We start from the raw sequence: 24,078 nt of genomic DNA, 5'->3' as shown, positions 1-24,078 counted from the left end.
GTGGTGCTTAGCCGGCGCCAGACCGACCCTCGACTTCGGAGGGCTAGTGCTGTGCCTCTGGGCGCTTCCTCCCCGGCTTCTTCGGCTTCTCCAGCCTCCTCGGCCTCCTTACCCTCCGTGGGAACCCGAGATCTCGGTGTATGCCACAGCCTTGACCCTGCTCGAGAGATGTCTACCCCTGCTCGGAGGCGCCTCATGCGGGACTTCAAGAGGTAACTGACACGGACCGCGGCGGCCGGAGGTTGGCAACCGGGCTCAGGGCGGTTCCTGAGGTGGGCCGGGGGCAGCGGGCGGCCCGGAACGGCGCGGCTGCCGAATCGCGGGGCCCCTGTCTCTTTTTCTGAAGGTTGCAGGAGGATCCTCCAGCTGGAGTCAGCGGGGCTCCGTCCGAGAACAACATAATGGTTTGGAACGCAGTCATTTTTGGGTGAGTCTGCGTTCCGGGCGGTGGCAAGAGGCTGGGGACTCAAGGTGGCTCTGTTTGCCCTCCGGGACCAACCCCTAGCGAAGGCTGAGGGGGAAAGGGACAGTGTTGGGGTCTGACCGGGCCTAGGCGCCTCCCCGGAGCCTGTACCTCGATTAGCTCAGTTCCCGCTGCCAGGGGAACCGTTTGGGGTTCTCAGGGGGGCGGGGCGGGCACTGGTGGCATTTCGGCGCGGCGGCTTGCGCTGGGTTTCTAAGCCCGAAACATCTATTTGTAGTGGCTTTCCGACCTAGGAAGCGGTGCTTTACCAGAGGTGGAGTTGGCAGAGCTTGGCAGAACCTGAAATAGCTATCTCCTAAAATGAACCAGGGAGACAGGAACCCCTAAAGCGGGAACTGACAGGTTTTTTTTTTTTCTCTGTGTTTTAGGCCTGAAGGGACCCCGTTTGAGGATGGTAAGAGAGTTTCTTTGCCCGCCTTTCAGGACAATGGTCATCTGGGGAAAGGGTTCCTAGACATCCTGGAAGTACTTCCTACTTAGGAACCTGCTTCTCCCTGGCTTCTGCCTACGAAAGGCTTGAGTGGAATGCAATACGTGGCAGGTTGTTCTGGCTATTGTCCGCTTGACTAAAACTGCATTTTCTGTTCTTGCTTGCTTGCTTTAAAAAAAAAAAAATCTGGTTAAGGCAATTACTTTTTAAAAGAAGCATATCAGTGATGTTAAGGTCTTTTGAGGTCTGGGCTGTGATCCCACAAAATACAGCCCCTCGTCAAGATACTGAGTTAGTATCAACTCTACCACACTTGCTGATAGACTCAGAAGTCCCAGAGACCATCTTGTTAGAATTCTACCACAAGGGCAGGAACTGCATTTAATAAATGTTTGATGGATGTTGAATGGATGCAAGGATCCCTTGCACACAACTGTCTGGTTTCTACAATCTGGCATTGAATGCCTGTCAGCCTCACTGCTCTAAGATGGGCTTTAATGGCACCTTTACTGTCCAGTTTGAGTATAGTATTGTTTCTTATTTTTAAATGAGTTTTCAATATGTGCTTCTATCAAGACTTTATGCTCAGTAATCTAAAAATAGTTTCAGAATTGAGGGTAGCCTTAATGTACTCTTTCAACTAGTGTACAGCCTACTTGAAGGGACTATAAGTACCTATAGCCACATAATTTTTAATGGATTTACATTTGACTTTTAAAAACACACATGCTAATTACTTTTTAATGATTTTTTTAAAACTTTCTATTTTGAGATAATTATAGATTCATGTGCAGTTTAATAAATAACAGAGAGATGTCCGTCACCCACTTCCCCCACCACCTCCTTTGGTAACATTTTCTTTTCTTTTTTTTTTTTTTTTAGGCGAGGCAACCCTTGGTTGACCTCACAGATTGCAAGGACCTTGTCAGCTTATAATCCCTTATTTTTTATTTTATTTACGCCTACAGCACTTGGTCTTCCTAGGTGATCTCCCATCCAAGTACTAACAACCAGGCCCGTCACTGCTTAGCTTCCGAGATCAGACGGGATCAGGCTTGTTCAGGGTGGCATGGCCGTAGATTCCTTTGGTAACATCTTGAATGACTGTACTACAATATCACAACCAGGAAATCGACACTAATAGAGTTTTATGTGCACTCAATTGTGGGTGTGTAGCTGTTTTTTGTAAGTTTAATCCATTTAAAAGATGATTAAAAGTATTTGAACTTCTGATTGACATAGTTAATATTTGAGGTATTTTTAAAAAGAAAGATTTCTGTTGTTTTTTTTCTCAATGCCTTATCTTCCTTTGTTCATGTAGCATTTTATATATAAATGTATATGCACACATGCACATAACTCAATTTGAAGGTGGGAACAAAAACATTTCTGCGGACTACTAAGTACATACTTATGTTGCCGAGTTGGATTGCTTTTTGATGCTAACAGTCCACAAGATGTTGTGAGGTAGGTCATTATCAATCAATTCTGAAATTTGTCTCAAATACTGGGATTTTCCTACAAGACTGCAGATAGTCACTTGAATACTTTTAGCTTCCTGTCTGCCTTCATTCCCTGGGTAAATATTATTGCTCTTCAGTGCTGCAATAAAAATAAATGACAGCAGTAGAGAAGTTTTCTAAAGGCATACTACTTTGGTGCAATAAATCATTTGAAGTGATCCATAGCAAGACTTAATTTTCTTCTACTGGATTGGTGCTAGTTATTCCTACCTAAGCTTTATGTGCTGATTAACTGTGCATTTGCTTTAGCCTTAGCAGACTTTGTTTTCATTGGCTTATTTTTCCTTCCTGATTTTATTCAGACTGCTTTATGCTGGGCACAGCTTTATTAATAGTACATCTCTTCACTGGGGGTTGGTTACTTAAATATTTCAAGGGTGCTTTTCTTGTTTTAAGTGGTATGAATTGAAAAGGTATTTAAGGAGTCCATTATCTACCCAGACTTTCCCCCTTGACATTACTGGCTCTATTTTTGATGATGTGTATCTCTTTCCTGACATTTAGTGAAAGGAATTACTCAAGCTAAATAACAGTACCCTTTTCTGATTTGTTCTTTTGAACAGTCTGCTATCCAGGGATGCTTCCTCAGGTGTCTAGAACACTGTGACTACAAAAATATTTTGACCATTCATTAATACCCCTCACTTACAGTTAGGAAATTTACTGGAAAAAACTGATTAGGGACAAGTGGCATAGTTGATTTTGCTGTTTCCAATGTATTGCATAAATCATCCCTAAAACTACTTTTGCTGCTTCCTTGTAAACCGTTTGTAGTGGAAGTTTCTAGATCAGGCAGGCCCTAGTTAAAGAGATGAAATCTTAAGAAAAAGAATTCTTAAAGGTATTCTGATTTAACTTCACACACTTAAGGAAAAGGAAAATGTTTCCAAGAGCTTAAATACCAAATAAAGCATTAGGGGGTAGGAGCAATGCTCCTTCATCAAAATATTTGAATATGTATGCTGACTACAAAGGCTATGGAATAAAGTATTCTCTATCACATCATCTACAAATTGTTAATAGACACAATAAGATACTAGTATTTGCTTTTCATAATAGAATTATTTTTAAGAATTTGGGTGTAAGATTTTTTTAAAAAAATGAATCACTTAAAAATCCACTAAGGGTGTTCTTAAGGTAAATAAATCCTATGATGAAGAGTATTTGTGTGTTATCTTAAAAATGAGAATTTTTAATCATAAAAATTTTTTTTTTAAGTATGTGTACTTTTCTTTCTCCTCAGGGGTCACAATCTGATAACCAAGTGGCAGAAAACGTCTGAAGGGGTGTTTTCTTTGGCCAACATAGTATTTTCAAAAATTTGAATTTGTGAATGTCTTTAGCAAAATATACACTCTTTAGTTTAACCATACCACTTGCTATTGCCACACACCAGCCATTTGACATATTTATATAATTTTTCTGGACCTTACATATAGATGGGTTAATTGATACTTTCCTTACAATGCCTTGGCCTCCTCAGGGAGATGAACAAAATCAGTACAGATTGTGTATGACAATGGTCAGGCTTAAGTTTTTGGTTATTTTAAAGCCTAGCCTTCTAAATATTCAGAGGCTAAGTTCTAGACTTAATTGCATAATATTAATTCTAAGGTTTTAAATTTCTTTAACATTTGTTTTGGATCTCAGAAATTTTCTTGAGGGTTATATTAAAGAGGTTCTGCTTGTTTAATATGGCTAAAAGTATGAAATATTCCCTTTTAAATATGTACTTTGAATAATTTGGTTAAGTCCTATTTTATATTCACGTAGACATAAGCAGGTTGTTTCCCTTCTCAAGATATTAAATGAGCAGCTTTAAAAGACTTGACTCTTCTTTGGTAGTTAGGAAAGCACCTTGTTGAACTTCTGGGCAAGTATTAGATAGCTTAACTCAAGGGTGTTTTGAGAGCCACCAACATAGGTTCTCGAGTTGCATTTAACTGTGAGCGTTTAGGTCAGAAATAAAGTACTATTTAACATTTGAATCCATTAATTGTATATTTATTACTGATAGTGAAGTTTGGATTTGGGGGTTTTGCCACCTTCAGCTGGGTCTCAAGATGTAAAACTAGAATTATTAGTATTTATAGAGCACTTATTTTGTGTCACTGTGCATATTTCCCCTCATTGAAACCTCACAACCATTTTATGTGGTGGATACTATTTTAACCCTATTTTACAGATGAGGAACTTTAAGTTGAGTGGCTTCCTCAAGGTTTCATAACTAGTAAGCAAAGCAAGTATTTGAACCCAGGTCTGTGTGACTGCTAAGTTCCACTTATGCCTGCCTTCTGTGTTGCTTTACCACCTTTAGGTATCGTACTTAATGATGATTTTAATTTAAAGTAACTGGGAGCTCTGTATGCTATTTAATCTGTCTAATTTTAGAGCAATTCCTTGATGATAAATCTCTTACCTATAACTTAATCAGCTTTAACATTGAGTCAAATGTGTTTACACTTGAGATACATAAGGAAACTCAAACTTTGAAACTCTGTAACATTGATTCCCAGTTTTCCTTGTATATTATAATATCAGTAGTATTGAAAAGAATATGATTTATTCCTTGAAAAGGGGAAGATTTATGACCAGGTGGTGATAACGATGAAGTAAGTTCTGATAGACTATAGCTTGTTTGTCCATTCCAAAATATTTTACTTTTTGTCCTTAGCTATAATACATAGAATCTTCAGATCTGACTTTCAAACAGTTTAGAGAGTAACAATAGTTTGGAGATTATGTGTCTATATGTTGAATTTTAAATTACTTTGAAACTTTGGGATCCCGTGTTCATACCAAGGGCGGCTTTGTTTCCTATAAGCTTGCTGATAGGATGCAAACTTTTGGCATTGTTTTATTGTAACAGATCTAGCAGAATGATTGTAGTCTTCTCTTTTTAACCCCTTAAGTGGTGATAAACCTATTCATGGAAGCAAGAAGGAAATAAATTTCTAAGTCTGAAAGACCCAGTAACAAATTGTACTCTACCCGAAGTGCCGTCTGTTGTATTAGAATAAGTAGTTTATTAAGTGGACCATAGGGATATAGTGGAACATGCACCACCTTATACCAGAGAGTAACTGATTCTTTGTTTACTTGAAGAGATTTCAGTCAGGGAAGAACTAGTTGCCCAATTGTTATCATGGATTTATTAAACCCAATTTAAAATAATATTTCAAAGGAAATAATTTTCCCAAATCACATCTTACAACTCTTGAATGAGATTGTTAGTCCTTTCCTCATAAATAAGTCTACAACCTAGTATGCTTTAGGGCCTCCTGCTACTTTAGTTGACACGTATTCAAGAAAAATAAGTTCATTAGTAGCCTAAACAACCATTGTTAGAAAGATAAATTTGCTGAGACATGAATGTAATCTAATGTGATATTTAAATGATTTCTGCCATTAATTCCCCCCATTAGTGTAAATAATTTTGTTGATTTGATAGTGAAATACCTTGTGAGTCATACTTAAGGGTTTTGGCAGGGACTGTGAAGTTTTCTCTGGCTTATATGCAATTATGTTTTCATCATAGAATTGCTATTATATGAAAAGGAACCAGTGAACACTTTTATACCTATTTCCTTCTATTTAAAAAATAATTTCTTAATTGATTTATACTTCTAGCATTTATTTTTGGACCTTTGTACTCCCATTCTTTCTAGTCCACTTAAAAATCTGGAGCATTTAAAAGATGGCAGCTGATTCAAATAGGCCCTTAAGGTCTTCTAGCTTTCTAAAGGAAGGCCGCATTTTGGCTCTAGTGTCTTGTCATTTTAAACACGTCTTCAAAATGTACAGTGGCTAAAGTTATCCTTCACAGTAATTTTGAGTTTAAGATGGCTGTATTTAAGTTTGGAGGAGAATAGTGGGAAAAAATGTAAAACAAATCACCTTTGGGCGGTGGTTCTTACAATATCTGTCCATTTATTGGGGTTTCTCTATGTCTTTGTATTATTTTCATTTAACACTTTAAAAAATCACATAGCATTAAAAACAAAGTGATAAATATGTTTTCTTAAACCTGTCTTTTCTAACTATAGGAACATTTAAGCTTACAATAGAATTCACTGAAGAATATCCAAATAAACCACCTACGGTTAGATTTGTCTCTAAGATGTTTCATCCGAATGGCAAGTATCACTTTTAATACAATATTTTAAACTGTTGCACTGTTTATTAGGGAGGCAGTCCACATTTCTTCTAGATTTGTCTGTAGTACCTGTATATTGTTTAGGCATCCTGCTATTTCCTGAAAACTGAACTTGTTCCTGGTGGTCTATTGCTGCCTTGAGCTCTAGTCCTAGGAGTGAAGCAGTGAAGCTACTTTGCCTTTGCTTGGAGTCTGAGAGCCTGCCGGTTTTGATGATCTTTATCATTATTTACTTATTAAACAAAAATAAGGATGCTTTTGAGGTTTCCTTTTAATGTTAGGCCAGATTGGGGTAGTCTTGTGCTGTAATTATTTTCACTAGTGTTTAAGGCAATAGTTTTCAACTTTGGTTGCAGATCAGAATTACCACGGAACATTTTAAAAATACACATGCCCTGGCCCCACTCTAGACCTACCGAATGTCAGAGTCTGTGGTTGGGGGCCAGGTGTACAGTAGTATATTGGGAAATCACCACAGGTGATTCTAACTAACCATTTGCTTTTTTCCCCCTAGTAGCAAGCCTAGAACAGCTTGCCTTTTATTCAGATTAATAAAGTATTTTACAGGGTGTCAGATATTAATTATCTTCATGCAAACATGAAACCTTGTGAATTCTGAACTCAATCTTTTGTTATTTCAGATAGGAGATAGAGTTTACAAATTTGGTGGAATGAATTTCCCAGAAGTCTGTGGATGGCTGGGGACCCTGTTAGAAAATGTGTATGATTTCCTAGACAACGAGGCACTCTCTTTAGAACTTTTAGAGCACTGAGTATCTTCCAGTTTTATACTGATTGCATTTGACATTCTCCGATCATCCAGATTACTTCACTAGTAATGCTTATGACTCTTTTTAGGAAGGTGACTGAGAAGCAGCTTGGGGAATCTTTTTAAACTTCAAAAGCATTCTTGACTGTACTTGTCTTAACTATGATATAAAACCTTAATGGTTTTGTTATGTTTAACATACATACTTCTCTGTTCTCAGTCTATGCAGATGGTAGTATATGTCTGGACATACTTCAGAACCGTTGGAGTCCAACCTATGATGTGTCTTCCATTTTAACATCCATACAGGTGAATTCTCCTTCATGTGACTATGGCCTTTTATATGCTTATATTAGCAATTGAATTGTTTTTTGAAATTTATAACTTAAAAGGTAAGTCATTAAGACCTAAGGCACCAGAAAACATTTACATATATATTTGCCTAGCTACTAGCAGATTAATGGAATCTAGGTTAGTATGCTAAGAGAGCATATATAGCTGTTACTTAGGATGATTCAATTGTCTTGAATATATATATACACATACACACACATACATATATGTACACACACACATATATATATATTATTTTGCATCGAGGAACTGACCTTTTGCAAATTGTCTTTATAGTCTCTGTTGGATGAGCCCAATCCCAATAGTCCAGCAAACAGCCAGGCTGCTCAGCTGTACCAGGAAAACAAGCGGGAATATGAAAAACGTGTTTCTGCCATAGTAGAACAGAGCTGGCGTGATTGTTGACCTGGGTGCAGCAAAGTAAGAGGCTGGGCATAAGAAAAAAATATATTGATGTATTTGTCACCTTCCTATTCAGTGTAATACATTTACTTTATTAAAAGCAAAATAGCTATTGTGCTGTTTCCATCTTCCCTTGCCAAGTTTTTCCTACCCCTTCTGTCCTTTCCTTGAACATCAAAAAACACCCTCTATGAAATCAAATGTACTGTACCTGGGTTACGTGCAAAAATTACTAATGTTTAATTCCTTTTTTGTTGTATCTCATCTCCAGCTTTAGGGCAATATTGTGTTACTATACTTTATACTAAGCTTTTTAAATGAATTGTTGTACAAGTGGTACTTATGCATAGCTTGATGATCTGGATGTTATTTTTAACAAAATGATTGCTGAAGTGTTTCTTCCTGGCTGGTCCTTCACTTGTGTTGGATTTAGAATTAAATGTTTGTAATATGGCATATAGAAAACCAAGAAACAACTCCATATAAATATTCATTTTGAAAGAGTGATGGAAGCTAAAAATCTTGTGATACTAAGATCTAACTAATGAATTATAAGATGGTTTTTACTGGTAGGAAGAATGTTAAAGGACTCAGCCAAAGGAGTACAGCAATTGTAACTGACACATCCTCTCCTTGCAAGATATTCACTGGGCACACCCATGCTGAGTTTCATACTACAGTCAGCCTTCTGTATCTGCAGGTTCCACATCCACAGATGCTACCAAATCAAAAATATTCAGGAAAAAAAAATGTTATGTTGCTGACGTGTACTAGGATGGTTGCATCTGTACTGATGGATACCTAGGGACAACTGTGCTGAAGTCTTCTGCGTTTTAGCTTTTTAAAGAAGTGTGGGAGCAGAAGAATGGAAACAATCATTATCTTTTAAGCAGGGAAAGGTTGAAGATCTTTTAAGATCTAGATCTTGAATCTTTTAAAGGAGCAGTGCTACCCTAGATAAACAAATTTATAATCTCCCATAATTTTTTAGTTTTAATTAACCTAAGGAAGGGAACATATCTGTGGCAAATTATTTTCCACTCAAATCCTGAGTTAATGCTGCATGCTTTAGTTTCTTCTTCCCTTTCAGTATTATAAGAACCTTAAAAGTCAATGTTTGCAATCTTTTGTTGGATATTTATACTTTTAGATAAATAGTACCTTTAAGTAGCAGTGTGGGATAAGGCTTGTTAATGTTTTGTCTAATGTTCCATTGTCACCTTTTGTGCATTTATCACTTCTAACTTTGCACAAGTAACCCATGTAAAAAAATGTACATTTTTCAAAAGTTGTAAATAAAAATGACCTTAAAATTTTGTAGTCAAGCTGTAATTACATTTTAGCTAAGTATGAACTTTTAGTATTATTGGAATCTCATATCTACTCATTTCTCCTCTTGAATTAAACATGGTAAAAGCAAAAATACAGATTCTGGGAGAGGGAAAAGAGTAGATACTGTTGGAGAGGACTTGTTTTTTCAGTCATGTTAATGTTTTAAAAAAATTAACAGAATGTAAAACTATTAAATAAAGCTACTTCAGCATATGTTATGGTCAATCAAAGGAATGAAATTCTGATGTGGGGGGGTGATAAGCAAACCTGGATGTTTACCAGTGCCTTCAGAGACCAACACCTAACTTGTTGAGCCTGACATCTACCTCTTTAAAAGCCTTAGCTTAAAAACAGTACCAAACTATTATAAAATGGTATTTTCAGTTCTATGTAAAGTTTGGGAGTACAGTTATCCTCAGTCTTATCGTAAGGGCAGTGACTGTGGAAATTCACCTCTTGTTTTGGTGGGCAGGGGTTAAATAAAGTGAAGTCCTTATGGTACACACTCATCCTTTAAGACATGGCACTGAAAGGAACCTCGTGTGGGGGAATTCATTCTGCACTGACCACCACACTAACTGGTTTGCTTCAGCTAGGAGTGACATCCTTAAATGTGCTTAGTTTTCCCTTAAGTCTACTTCTGCTTCAGAGGAGAACCACATTAAATTGGTCTTCATTTGGTACATTAGTTTTACATTAACTTTTTCATCCTACTGTGGCTGGAGACCTTAAATATTGACACTGTTAATCACACCTGAAAAAATTAAGGTGAGATCAGAAATGTTCAGATATATTTCCTTAGAACACATCCTGAGAAACAGTATTCCCAGTCTCTTTCATGGGCTAATCCTTTTAAAACCTTTCAACAGAGTCAACAAGCTGACTTCCCAAAGCATCATACATAAGAAGTACCAGAAACCATTCAAACATTTAATGCTAATTTGCCTTTTTTTCTTTACATTTTTACAAATGCCACAGGCTGCCTGCATATAATAATTGTAACAATAATAAAGTCAAAACAGATTTATGACTTTTCAAATGGCAGTCAGATTTGAACTTGTCTTCAATTCTGCACCTGCTGATGTGGGAAAGGAGGTATGATGAAGAACAAAAGATATAATTAGAGTCCTTTGTTTAGAACTCATCTCCAGCTTCAGGGGTTACTTATGGCAAAATGAATGCATGTATACTACTGAAAAAAGAATCCCAACAGAATGCATGAAATTTCCATTCATTTTGCAAAGTGGAGAGAAAAAAAATCTAAGATCTGTGACTCGATGCTATAACTGAAAGCAGTTTCTCAGTATAACATATTTGGGGAAGTAACTCAAACTGCTCGTAGACTTCTGCAGGTTTTATAGAAAGGTTACTGGGTTAAAAATGACTGCTATTTCAAAGAATGGGAAACTACAGAAAACAATAGGGGACAAAATAGCAAAGCTGTCAGCAGCTCATTCTTGTCAAACCCATTTCTCAACATATTTTATTCTCAAGCAGAGCAAAGGGACTTCATCCTATTTCTATATCAATACCAAAGCTGATCTAAGAAGGTGGGAAATCTAGACCCTCATATCCAGAACCAAATATATATTTGGCCCAAGTATTTGGGAGCCTTAACTGTAACTACATTAATATTCTGTTCTGTTGAATTTATCTAGATTAAACCAGATTTATATGTAAAATTCCCCTACCCCACCAACCTCCCAAAAAAATCACTCTGTAAAGAGGAAAGAAACGTAAAGAGAGAAATGAGTTTTCATACTCAATCCCCAAAGCCACTTTTACTCAAGAGAACTGAAGGTTGACTTTTATAATTCACTAATTGAACCATAGCTTCTCAAGGTGGGTTATGAGCCTTGCAGGTAAAAAAAAAAAAAAAATCCTATTAAAACCCATAAACATTTTAGCTTAGTTCCCTTTGCCAGTGTTAAAAAATATTAAGTGCCAAATAAAATGCACACCCCACTTATCTTCCTACCAACACTAAGAAAGGCCACACTGTAGGAAGAGAGATAGTGGAAAGCAAGTATCACATACTGTTAATTATTACAGGTGACTAAAAGTTACAGACATACGGGTATAAAAGTTAATCCCTTTATAGTTTGAACATACTGATTTAACTACAATAGATAGCTTCTTAACGTAAAATAGTAAAAAAGGGAGAAAGGAATTTACTGTATATTGTGGGCCAATTACATGTCAAGTGTGGTGCTAAATGTTTTAAGACACTAAACAACTTAATGTTCTAAATATCATTTCATTGGAGGTGTTTAACTATCATATTAATATTCACAATAATAGTGTGAATATTCATACTTGATTTATCTGAGATACAAAATCACATAAAATTAAATAGCCCGAGATTTGGTTGCAGCCAGCATGTTGGTCCATAGGAAAAATGTGACAGGTGACTGATAAGCATTTCCTATCTGCTAAGTCATTATGTTCATCCACATGTGCTCTGGTGTTGAAATATCTGGTGCAAAGACCACTTCCCCTCTCCAAAGACCCAAGTGTCGCTGCTAGGCTGATGCCCAGAAATAAACACACTACCATTTTGATCAACTTTGGCTCCTTTTTATTTCAGGAAGCACACAGTAACTCTTTTTATACACTTTTTTTTTTTTTACATTCCAGAAATAAGCGAAAATAGCCATTTTAAATATGATACAAAGTTGGCTTTTGGAGCTTAATAAGCTTTTTGAGAGAGGGACCAGCCAATTGACCTTTTCATCAAAGCACCAATGTATCTTCAGTCTTTTACCGAGCTCCACCACAGCTGTGGCTGCCTTGGATGTGCTGTACATCCAAACCATGTGAAAGCTATAATGGAGAGTTGCTGTGAGTCTCTGCAAGGCACCAAGAACATACAGTTCCAGCTTCCTTTCTTCAGATTAAATCAAAATTTCTGAAACTTTTCAAGTGCTCTCTCAAGTAGTGCTCTCATGAAGACTAGAATTTGTTAAAACTGATATGTCACAAGGTACAGTAAATCACTTCCAATATTCTGAAAACCACATGGTAGAAGTTATAAATAAGCAGACACTTAAATTACTTTAAGAAAGTTTTACATCATTTAGTCGGTAAGGACATTTACACGTACAGCACAATTTACTGTTAAACATTCTATAACTGGCTCCACACAAAGATGAAAATAGATAATACAAAATGATCTGACATTTTAAGTCTGGAATTAAGACTGCAGTTTTATTATAGTCAATAACAACTTTATATGTTGCAGATTGCTGTGCTATGCCCTTTAAAATGGGAATTTCTTTCTCAGGGTGAAATTCCATTTGGATATGCATTCTTTCTTTGTACAAACTACTAAAATCTGAGGGACACAGCAGTATCAAAGACACAAACAGTAACTGCACAGTATTATCTGCTGGATTAAGCTAATACAAGTGGACAGAATTTTTCAGGTTCCAATATCTAATAAAGCACTATATGAAATGAACGAGGTGAAACATCTTAAGAATGAAGATACTCTGCAACCAGAACATGTAGCATTTAATTCACAAATCTGCCTCGTTAGGCATTTACAAAATAAATTAATAAGATCTCAGTTTGCTTGAGGCATTACAAGCTCGTAATGCCCTACCTGGCCTTCCTGTTTGAGCTGATCTAGTAGGTCTTCCTTCCGTCTTTTTCTACCTACCACCAGGTATCTATCATGGCCTACCCCGTGAGACTTACTCTTAAGCCCATACTTCTGGGCGATCTGATGTATTTGCTTCCGCTCGTCATTAGTCAGCTCTGTAGAGAAAGTCAAATCCGTGTGGCTCTCAGAGCGGGCGTAGTTTCTGATGATCTGTTCAATATCTCTCTTGGCTATTTTATTTACCCTCTCTACATCAAGCCCAAGCCCTTCCCGCTTATGCTGCTCTTTGACAGAGATTGGCTCCCGAATGCCCTCACCAGATTTACCTAATCCACCACCCGTCCAACCCATCTTTCTCAGCAGCTGATTTCCTATGTTATCTTCCTTGATTTGTTGTTTGTAAGCTTCCTCCGCTGAGCGGCCCTGAATTTCATTTCTTGAAATCACATCTTCAATAGCTCCTTTCTTCAAGTTGTTAATGACAGTCGGCTGGGTCTTTTTGAGGGTTTTCACAGCTTCTCCAGCAGCTTCATACTTGACAGTTTTCTTCACCCCAATTGCTTCTGCAATTACTTCACTCTCTAGAATCACCTTGCATTTCCATCGGAGGCCTGTCATTCTTTCATAGACATATTCAACTGTCATCCGGTTAAACTGAGCTGTGTCGTTCAGCGTGCACACAGGATTTGAAGAATTCTCGTAAACTACAAGATCCTTTATATCTTTCTTCTTGCCAGATCCCCTGGGTGAAGAGCCTGTTTGACACTGTGAACTTTTGACAGCTGGGTAAGTGGGTTGTGTTTTTTGAAGGATTTTCAAAGCCTCATCAGCAGCTGCATGTTTACTTGTTTTTTTGGTTCCATAACCTTCAGCTAAGCAATGATCTTGCAAAAACACTCGACAACGCCATGTGCGATTTGGCATCATCTCATATTTGTATTCAACTGACATTTTGTTGTATGAGGCAGAATTGTTAAGGATACCAATTGCATCGTTTGCATTTTCTGTAAGAACAAAATTGGTCCAGTGTTTGGCGGAAGCATTAAAAATTGGCTGCCCAGAAGCATCTTTAGCCAGTACCACCAGCTCTTCTGGTGGTTTCAGAGCTGGAGGAAATTCATGTGAAGGCATGCCAATCTGACACACCACAAGGTCTTCTCCAATTGTGTGCTTGAATTTCCGTCGGACAACCCTAACTTCAATACGTTTCTGCAAGAGTTTTACAGCTAGCTCAGTAGCTCGATCCCTGGACCCATTCTTGCTGCCAGCATAACCTGTAGTTAAGTAGATATTCTGGCATCTAACTTCACAAGCGTAACCATCTGTCAGAAGTTTTTTATTTTTGGGGATGTCAGCAGGAGGGATTTCTTTTAAAGGAGCATATATATATTCAGGATTTGTCTTACATGCCTGGATACAACGTGTTAACATATATGTATAATTAATTTTATCAGATCCGGAAGTCATCTCTGGATTAGAAAGGTTGTTCCAGATAGTCGCTGTTAATTTTTCAATAAAATACTGCTTCTCGGCTACCACTGACTCAGGAAATGTCTGTGATGGTAAAGGCTCAGGAGCTGACTGAGAGTTTGCCTGCTGTGATGCACTGCTTGGGGCAGGGTTCCCACTGTCAAAATACATGCTGGCTGTTACAGGCTGGTCTTTTGTGAAAATAAATCCTGATGAATCACAATACTGAGAATTTCCATCTTGTATACTGAAAGAGTCTTGAGTATAATCTTGGTAGATGTCTCTTGGCATGCTGGCAAAATGTGTTTGTTCATTTACCTCTTTTGTTTGAGGACCATAAGGATCTTCCTGTCTTTCATCTTTTGAACTACTAGCTACAAAATGTACAGGCTCAAAACGAGGTCTCGAATGGAATTTGGAACCGGCTTGCTTTTTAGGAGGATTTTGACCTATAGAATGAGTGAAATTTACAATTCATTAAAAAGGGAATATTTCAAAAGAACCCAGCAGGAAAACAGTACCAACCACATTATTTGCAAGCTGCATTGTTGGTACAGGATACTTCCCATCACAAAAACTTCAGGTTATTTAAGTGAAGGGACTCAAATATCAATGTAAAATTCCAGCATAAGGAGGGATGCTTTCTGTCCTTCCACATGTAAGGGAAGAGACTTGATAGAAAATATGCCATTGAAACAAGTACGCAGGTCACCACCACGCACGAATGGTAGACATTTTTGCATCTGAGTTAAAGCACAGGTGAAGTACACTGAGTAAGAGGTTGTTCCAGTACAATCTCATACCACCTGTGCTGAAAATGAACCACTTCCTTAAGGATTGCAAGTGGAACAGATGGCCCTAATGCAACCAAGATGATGACTAGAGGCATTTACAATGTCTCTCTCTTTTGTATCAGAGGTGAGTGATTCTGGTGGTGTTTTACACAGTTGTGACTAAAAATCAAATAAAAATAATTATTAAAAGATTCCAAAGGTTTTCAACTTCAAAATCTTAGCTCTGACCTATCCTGCACAAAAGGGCATTTGCTATATTTTATTTCTAGAACAAACAACAGGTGGAAACTAATGATTTATGAGGGATATCAAATTTAAAGCTATGGAAGAACTCTCTGATGAGGCTGTACCAGACACTAGAGCTTCTTCCCTACAACACTGTTCACTGGAAAGCTGGTCCATCTTGCACCCATCCAAGAAGATTTAGTTACTTAGATGCTCAAATGATCAGAGTATAAGGTTTTTCTATTTAGAGGGAGGTTCCATGGCATGGACTTCAAAGATTATAATGTGACTTCAGTATCTTAATTTTCAGTTCTATTTAGCATCCTCAAAACAACAACAACACTCGACATAACTAAAAGTTAAAACTCTTGTTACATTTCCATAAGATCCAATGTTACCAATGTTATTTAAAATCATATACCACACTCATATCATTTTTTAAAAAAAGAAGCCATGCTGTTTCTTCAAATTCTACCTTCCACAAACAAGTATACTCACCATCACATGTTGAGAGGTGACGTTTTTGACCTTTGGAAGGTTTGGACAGCATCAGATCATACGAAGGCATCTCCCCAATATCAATACCTTCAGCCATTTGGAGAATTTTTTCCATCAAGCGTGGGCTGTACCTATTTAAATTAAGGTAATCTACAGTTAAAATAGATAAGTATGCAGTTTTTTTTAAAGTTTCTAAGTAAGCCAAGCTTATAATTGTTCCCACAGGACTATATCAACACAGTATTTTGACTACAAAACTGAAGAATATGCCCTAAAATACTCACCTATCAAGTGAGTAGTTATGTTACTGTCATTCTAAGACACACAAACATAAAATCAAGAAATTCAAGCGAAGACCTTTAAGTTTGAATTGAAAGTATCCATATAAACTCATGATTTATTTTCTCTATCATATATGTATGCTACATGTAAATAATTACATTTACTTATTTATAAAAGTATTAAGTATTAAGAGCTGCTGGGTTGTTAACATCCAGACTGTGTTCTTTATCATTTCCCATGAAAAAGAATCAAGATCCTTAAGAGAAATGGCTGATTCCAAGTCTGGGGCAAGAAATGTATAAGATGAACCTGGAAGATATTTTTGTCCCTGGAAACAAGGAAGCTGTCAAAAACTTCAGGAGTTGTGTCAAATGGACTCAAAAGCCAACTTAATAGACTTCTACTGGCAAAGCAAGCCAACTTGAGTATCAATATGAACAATAACCGCAGTAGACTGAGGCACATAAAATATGTTAAAAATCCATTAGTTCATAATGATTCTTATAAACTCATTATTGGTCACCCTTAGAGAATTGTAGGGAATCAAATCATTATTCCAGAAATGGGTAATGTTAAAGGAAGAAAGCAAGTATTTATCTGGCCTTCTCCTGTACAAATTATACCTCGGAGCAACGAAAGAGCTGATGAAGAAAATATTTTACAGAAGCGGCCAGGTACTAAATGAAGAGATGATAAGATCACTACCATTTTGCAACCCATAATACAATAATAAATGATCATCAATGGCTGCTAAGCCTATAAGGTGAAAAGTTGATGGTGAAGAACCCAGAAATAGACCCACACAAACATGCTCGACTGAGTGTTGACAAAGCTGCAAAAGCAAGTCAATGGAGGGAAGGACAACCTTTTCAATGAATGGTGATGGAGCAAGTGGGCATTCATAGGCAACAAACAAACAAAACTTCAATCTAAACCTTACACAAAAGTTAATTCAAAATGCAACATGGACCTAAATGTAAAACTATAAAACTTTCGTAAAAAACACAGGAGAAAATCTTCAGGATCTAGGACTAGGCAAACAGTTCTTATGCTCGACACCAAAAGCATGATCCATAAAAGGAAAAACTGTAAAACAAACTTCATAAAAATTTAAAACTTGCTTTCTAAAGGCCCTGTGAAGAAGATGAAAAGACAAGCTATAAACTTGGAGAAATATTTGCAAACCACACGCTTTACAAAAAACTGGTATCTAGTATAAAGGTCTCTCAAAATGCAACAGTAAAAAATATATATATCATGTTAAAAAACAAACAAAAGACATGAACAGAACATTTCCCCAAATAGGAAATACGGATTGCAAATAAGCACATGAAAAGATGTTTTATATCATTAGCCATCAGAAAAATGCAATTTAAAAACAATGAGATATCACTATATACCTACCACAATGGCTAAAATAAAAATAGTGACAACACCAAATGCTGGCAAGGATGCAGAGAAATTGGATCACTTATACTTTGCTGATGGAAATATAAAATAGTATAGCCACTCTGAAAAACAACTTGAAAGTTTCTTGTAAAATTAAACATGCAATTACCACATGACCTACCAATTGCACTTTTGGGCATTTATCTTGGAGAAATGAAAACTTACGTTCATGCAAAAACCTGTACACAAATATTCTTGGCATCTTTATTTATAACAGTCAAAAACTGCAATCAGCCCAGATGTCCTTCAACAAGTGAATGATTAAACTCTAGTATATGCATACCATGGAACACTACTTAGCAATAAAAAGGAATAAACTGTTGACATACACAATATTGTGTATGAGTGGGAGGGAAATGAATATGGTTATAAAACATGAGGGATCTTTGTGGTATGGGAACTGTTCAATCTTGACTGTAATAGTGGATACACAAACCTATGCATGTGATAAAACTGAATAGCATACACACATATACACACAAGAGTACTAGTAAAATTGGGGGAATTTAAGTAAAATCAGTGGACTGTAACATTATCTTGGTTATGATATAACTGAATAAAGTTGGGGTAACTAAATAAAGAGTACAGGGCATGCCTTTATATTATTTTGTACAACTGCATGTGAATCTACAATTATCTCAATAAAAATTTCAATTAAAAAAAGTTGGCAAGGAACTTTATAATGTTAATATCACTAAAAATGGGACAAGTAGACATATGCCCCCCTGAAGTGATGACAGGACATACAAAGAAATATCTATAAAGTATCCTTGCCCACCAAATAATTGAACCCGAACCTAATCAAGCCCTTAACTCCGAAAAACATGTTAAACACCACAAGAATATATCTGGCTGGTTATAGCTAGCTAAATCCAGAATGAAAGAAACACTGTGTGACAACCCAATTTCTTCATCAAATAAATAACATGAAAATAAAAGGAGAGAAATTGTTATAGGTTAAAAGAGACAGATCAATCAAATACCATGTGTGGACCTTGTCTGGATCATGAATCAAACAAACCAAATGCAAAAAGATATTTTGAGACAAATGGAAAAAATTGAACATGAACTAGGCATTGGATAATTTCAAGAAATTATTTCTAATTTTGTTAAATGTGAATAAAGCTATTATGACTCTTTTTAAAAATTCTTATCTGGTACAGATACAAACTGAATAAATATTCACAGGAGAAATTATGTCAAATTTTCTTTAATATACTCCAGACTATCTCCCACAAAAAAAAAAAAAACTGGGGACAAAATAGATGAAACAAGTAGAATGGCAGGACAGATTGTTGCTAATTGTTAAAGTCGAGTGATGGGTACATGGGTGCTTCATTAAACTCTTCTACTTTTATATGTGTTTGATTTTTCCATAATAAGAAGCTTTAAAACAAAGAATTTTAAAAAGGGCTCCTTAAGAAGTAGATTGCCTGCTTGACAGAATATCATTTTACTGCAGATAAACAAAAACATGGGCTCAAGTAAAGTTTTTGTTATTATGGCAATCTACTCACCCTTCCTACCTTCAGAGCCTTTTCTGGGGCCTATGACCAAAAAAGAGACTCCTGGTGGCATTTGGGAAGAAAGTTCTGAAAATAAGTAACTATCACACCTTTACATGAATAGATTCTGAACTTGAAGGAGGGTAACATTTTCCATTTTCAGCACAATAGGTTCCACACCTATCAGATACATCTTCCTTGCAAAGCAGAGACATCAAGACATGGTGGCCTTCACTGATTACTGGAACCTAGCCCAGTAGTAACCTGCACTTCAAACTGATAATTGCTACTGCTGCTGCTGACACCAGTATTTAAATGCCAAAGTAATTTTATTTTCCTTTACTCTTATCCAAACGTCGGAAAGCATAGCCTAAAACGCCCTATGTTCTGTATATCACTTCCATTCAGATTTGGGAGTCCAATTTCCAAGGTATGAGATGAAAACAAGAAATTAGGAAAGTGAGATGAAGTCTATAAATCATAAACTGGTAATGCCACTTTTGCTACCAAAATTGGTACTACAACCAAGCTAATTGCCTTGAATTGCAGTCAAAATTCTCCATACCTTTAATTCCAGTCTGATTCCAACAGGGTATAAAATTTTAAATGGCATTTAAGTCATAATCCAGTGTGCATGAATGATGCAATTGGGCCTCACTCCATTCACACTCACTTTTCTCTGTTTCTTCCAGCATTAGTAACCATTATACCTACTTACTGTTCCCTATTCATTACATCTGTCACAAAATTCAACATCACCCATATGCTACAAAAATAAACCTTTGTGTAGGTTGCCAGCACAGTCAGCTTCTCAGTCCTTTATTAGGAAGTCATAAACTGAAGAAGCCCAAACAGCTCAAACAATAATGGAAAAGACCATACAGTACCTAACATTTGACTATTCTAATAACAATACAAATACCAATCTAGAATCTTTAATTAAGACCACTAGGATTTCATTCCCATTTCTAAAATTTTCCAGTGGGTAGAGAAGTGGTTCCACAAATTTGAAATGAGCCAAGACCAGTAAAGCCTTCATTACTCGGTTTTCCATAGTGTATTTTTCTGTGGTAGATTTAAAAGTAACAACTTTACTACAGAAGTTTTAGGGACTCCACAAAGAAAAGCGCCTACAAATCCAACCAATGATAACTTCACTAACATTTTGGGGTTTACATTTTATTCTTTTTTGTTTTCCATACTACTGCCCCCTCTATCGTTATCAGTCATCTATGCTGATTTACAGTCTGGTGGGGTTTTTTGGTTCTTAATTTACTATATTGTAAGCTTTTTCTCCATGTCATTATCAAATAAGATTTAATGGCTATATAGTATTCTACCTTCGGAGGGACCATGATGTAAAGTATAATTAAGGCAAGTCTAATATAGTAATTTTAAGATTCATGCATATTATATCTTTCAGTCTGTTAACCATTTGGTTGTAAATGCTTAAAGGAAAAAAAAAAAAAAAACGCCAGCATATCTTTAGGATTTTCAAAAGTAGCTTATTATGTACCAAACTTTTGGAAATCAACATGCTACTCAACTGTCCCACCATGCCTAGCACATAAAAAGATGATTCCTAATGGACAAAGACATCTGAATTCATGAATCTTATATTCTTGAACAAAGACAAGTACATAGAGGTGTGTACTTATGATATACAGTGGCACCTGAAATTTAATAAATATTCAGTAATAGATGCTTTCAAAAATTTTTAAATATATTAAACTGGGTCTATTAGATCCAAATAAAAAATTTGAGCAAAGATTGAAAACTCAGCAAAGATTAGGATTTCCAAGTATAAATTTATTCAAAACTATTCTTAAGACTCCTAACATCATAAATGAATTTAACATACAACCAGATTATTGATAAATCTTTTGAAAACTCCCACTCACACTTCATTAGCTGGCAACTGATGCCCTCTACCTACTATGTGCAGTTAGTTTCACAGCATAAGTCTGCTGGCATCTGCCTTCCAAATACCATTCTCACATCAGTAAGGAGGAGACAAATAATTGAGGTGGCAAAGTTGGTTTCACTTTAAGATATACTTCCCTGATTGGTTAATCTCTCATCGAACAGGCCAGGATTCTACTTCTAATCCTAGTGATGAAGGACGATTGGAAAACTGAATGTTCCAATGAACCAAACATTCTGTTTTATTAAATAAATATATATACACATTATCTACAATTTTTAAGAACTGCAAAGAACCCTAGGCATTCATATGAACAATTATGTAAGTGCTATAGATGTAGTTGATTAGAAGACTGTACTAAATTTTCATTAGCCACAAGATATATTTTAGAAACTGTTTGCAGAATAAATTCTTGACAGGTTGTTTACTTTTACGAAACAGACAGAAAAGAGAAATAATTTCAGCTATCTGAACTTTCTGGTTGCCTGGACTATGACGGAAAAATGATCAAAAAGCAGATTGAAAAACATTGCTTTATTTTATCCTATAAAGCAGTGGTTCTCATAGTGTAATCCCTGGATGGCATCACCTGATCATCAGCATCACCGAGGATCTTGTTAGAAATGCAAATTCTGAAATTCTGGGTCCTGACGTCAGACCTACTGAATCAGAAACCCTGGGAGATGGAGCCCAGCAATCTGTCTTTTAACAAGCCTGACAGATGATGCTGATGCCTGCTTAGGTTTGAGAAACGCTGTTAAAGAGTTAATAAGATATTTAAACCTGTTTCTTGAAAATCACCACTATCGCCAAAAGAAATGAAGTGTGGTTTTGCCTCCCTGCACATCTGAGCTCCTCTTGGCTTAGTCTTATGATCAAGGAGTTTTCAAAGATATCCCTGACCTAGGAGTTATTTGAGCCCCAACTAAAACAGAACACAGAAAGTCCTACTATATGGTGAAAAAAATGAAACTAGTTCCCTCTTACTGTTTACAACCAGTTCTAAAAGTCAAGAGATGGCCCTTGAACAACAAATCAAAAATTTAGTTTAGAATGGGCTGTTTCACCATGTATTCTGCAGTTCCCTTGAGAGAAAAGAGACTTCTGTCACAGAATAGACCAGAGAACAAGAGCTCTGCCAACATCAACATTAACAAATACTGGAATACAGATTTTCCCCACCTGAACATGACAGCTAACATAAAGCCTGACTAAAGTGGAAGACTGCACTTGGGCCCTAGCTTCCAATATTCTTTATTGCCCCTTCTTTCTCCTATATCTAAGTTAGATGTAATGCAAACATCACTCTTCTATTATGCTATTTGATAATATTATGGCTACCTGTATTGACTGAACTGAAAACTACAATGTCACACGGTAACTATAGTAGACATACTATACACAGATGTGCTTGAGCAAGTATACACACACACACACACACACACACACAAATGCCCTGAATTCTTGAGCTTTAACACTGATTGCCACTGGCCTGGTTTATGTTTTTTAATGTCCTATATATGTTTAAGGCTGCTGTCCTTGGAATGAAATCCTGAGATATAATAATGACCATGGGTTGTGTCAGTTAGTTGCTTTCACTCCTGGTCCACCCTTCCCAAATCCCAGTGGAAAGAGCATCAGAAGGCCTGGGTCCTAGCCCTAACTGTGGGAGCCTGGAAAAGTTACTTAACTTCTTAGCCTCCATTGATTTAGCTGTAAAAATGAGACACCACCTAATTCTCAAGGTGGTTGTATTAAGTGAGAGAGATATTTTAAATATTTTGTACATTATAAAGCTATATTCATCCATTCGTTCCACATATGTGTCACTGAGCAGTTATTATGCAGAAGGAACTCTTCTCGGCACTGAGGATAAAGATGTGAACAAGGAAGGAAAAACCCTTTCCCCAAAGGAGCTTACATTCTTACGGGACTGTAAGATTCATTAACACAAAGGATGGTTATTCTCCTACTACGTGAGATTGTTTTTTTTTTAGGATTCAGATTCTCCACAGCCTTCTGTAATATTAAGGAAATCTATGATAAAGGTACCTTTTCAACTACAAGAACAATATTGTTAAATGAAGGTCAATTATCTGACTCGATTAATAAGTTAGGCTTGACCAGTTGAAACCAGCTCCTCCAGTGAAATAATTACCTTGGGAGGCAGAAATTACACTAATCCAGAGACGATAGAAAAAAATAAATTTTGTGATGAAAGCAAAGTGTCACACTGGATAATATGTTCAACAATTAAGGGCAGGAGTAGACAATCCTATTTTTCTGTATTTGTTAGTCATTCTCGGAACTGAATTGGCTGAATTTGATCTGATCGTCTTCCAGAATTTCTCATCCTTCCTAATAAAAAATTCACCACGAGGCAGGAGTGTCAAATAAAGAAGCCTCTCAGTCTGTCAAAGAATGATTAGCATAAGGCCGATTGGGGGTTCTGAAGGACAGAGATCCAAGTAGTCAGTTAAAAAAAAAATGCGTTGGAACCATACTGCAGTCTCCATGGAATGCAAAGAGCTTTCAAAGAGGCCTGTACAGAATGCGCACCAGGTTCTAGAAAAAGAGGGTGAAACATACACATACACACACTTAAAACCTCACCGAGGCCAAATGTTAATCCTTTTGATCACATTTAAGGTGAAAGGAGGGCAATCCATTTTTATAGTAGATATATCAATTTCTTTGTTTGCGTCCAGACACATTATGCGCAAATCTACAAGCAAGGCAGACCCTGCGGCTGTGAGACCTCATACCAACCGCCTCCTCAGGAGGAGATAGTAAAATTCAGCTGAGGGGCTGTTGTTTTATTTAATGGGGATAGAAAGTGGTCCGAAGGAAACTAGGAATAAACCGCCCCGCAGCTCC

The 24,078-nt window shown here is 36.8% G+C and overlaps 2 protein-coding genes and 1 pseudogene across 2 annotated transcripts in view; 1 reads left to right on the top strand and 2 right to left on the bottom strand.

Moving 5' to 3' along the window:
- The first annotated feature begins 6 nt into the window (after positions 1-6).
- On the top strand, positions 7-9,438 carry UBE2A (ubiquitin conjugating enzyme E2 A). Its single transcript, XM_006904701.2, has 6 exons — positions 7-212; positions 347-427; positions 853-878; positions 6,484-6,573; positions 7,583-7,671; positions 7,993-9,438. Exons 1-6 carry the CDS (start codon positions 169-171, stop codon positions 8,119-8,121), a joined length of 459 nt encoding a protein of 152 aa, XP_006904763.1. The 5' UTR covers positions 7-168; the 3' UTR covers positions 8,122-9,438.
- LOC112479200 lies at positions 1,874-1,995 on the bottom strand (annotated as a pseudogene).
- A 2,567-nt stretch (positions 9,439-12,005) lies between the features above and the next one.
- The window catches only part of NKRF (NFKB repressing factor), a 12,712-nt gene continuing 639 nt past the window's right edge, over positions 12,006-24,078 (bottom strand). Inside the window, exons 2-3 of the mRNA XM_006904700.3 lie at positions 16,042-16,172; positions 12,006-14,973 (exon numbers count right to left, since the gene is read on the bottom strand). Coding sequence (XP_006904762.3) covers positions 13,016-14,973; positions 16,042-16,156 — 2,073 coding nt within the window. The 5' untranslated portion in view covers positions 16,157-16,172 and the 3' untranslated portion in view covers positions 12,006-13,015. The remainder of the gene's footprint in view (positions 14,974-16,041; positions 16,173-24,078) is intronic.

This window comes from Pteropus alecto, unplaced genomic scaffold, assembly GCF_000325575.1.
Source record: "Pteropus alecto unplaced genomic scaffold, ASM32557v1 scaffold280, whole genome shotgun sequence".
Classification (NCBI taxonomy): Eukaryota; Metazoa; Chordata; class Mammalia; order Chiroptera; family Pteropodidae; genus Pteropus; species Pteropus alecto.
The sequence above is the reverse complement of the archived record's forward strand: the minus strand, read 5'-3'. Positions and strand labels throughout refer to the sequence as shown.

Coding starts and splice junctions, on each gene's coding strand:
- UBE2A (XM_006904701.2), top strand. CDS start 169: ATGTCTACCCCTGCTCGGAGGCGCCTCATGCGGGACTTCAAGAG. Junction 6,574..7,582: donor TAAGATGTTTCATCCGAATG/GCAAGTATCACT, acceptor CTCTGTTCTCAG/TCTATGCAGATGGTAGTATA. Junction 7,672..7,992: donor CCATTTTAACATCCATACAG/GTGAATTCTCCT, acceptor TTGTCTTTATAG/TCTCTGTTGGATGAGCCCAA.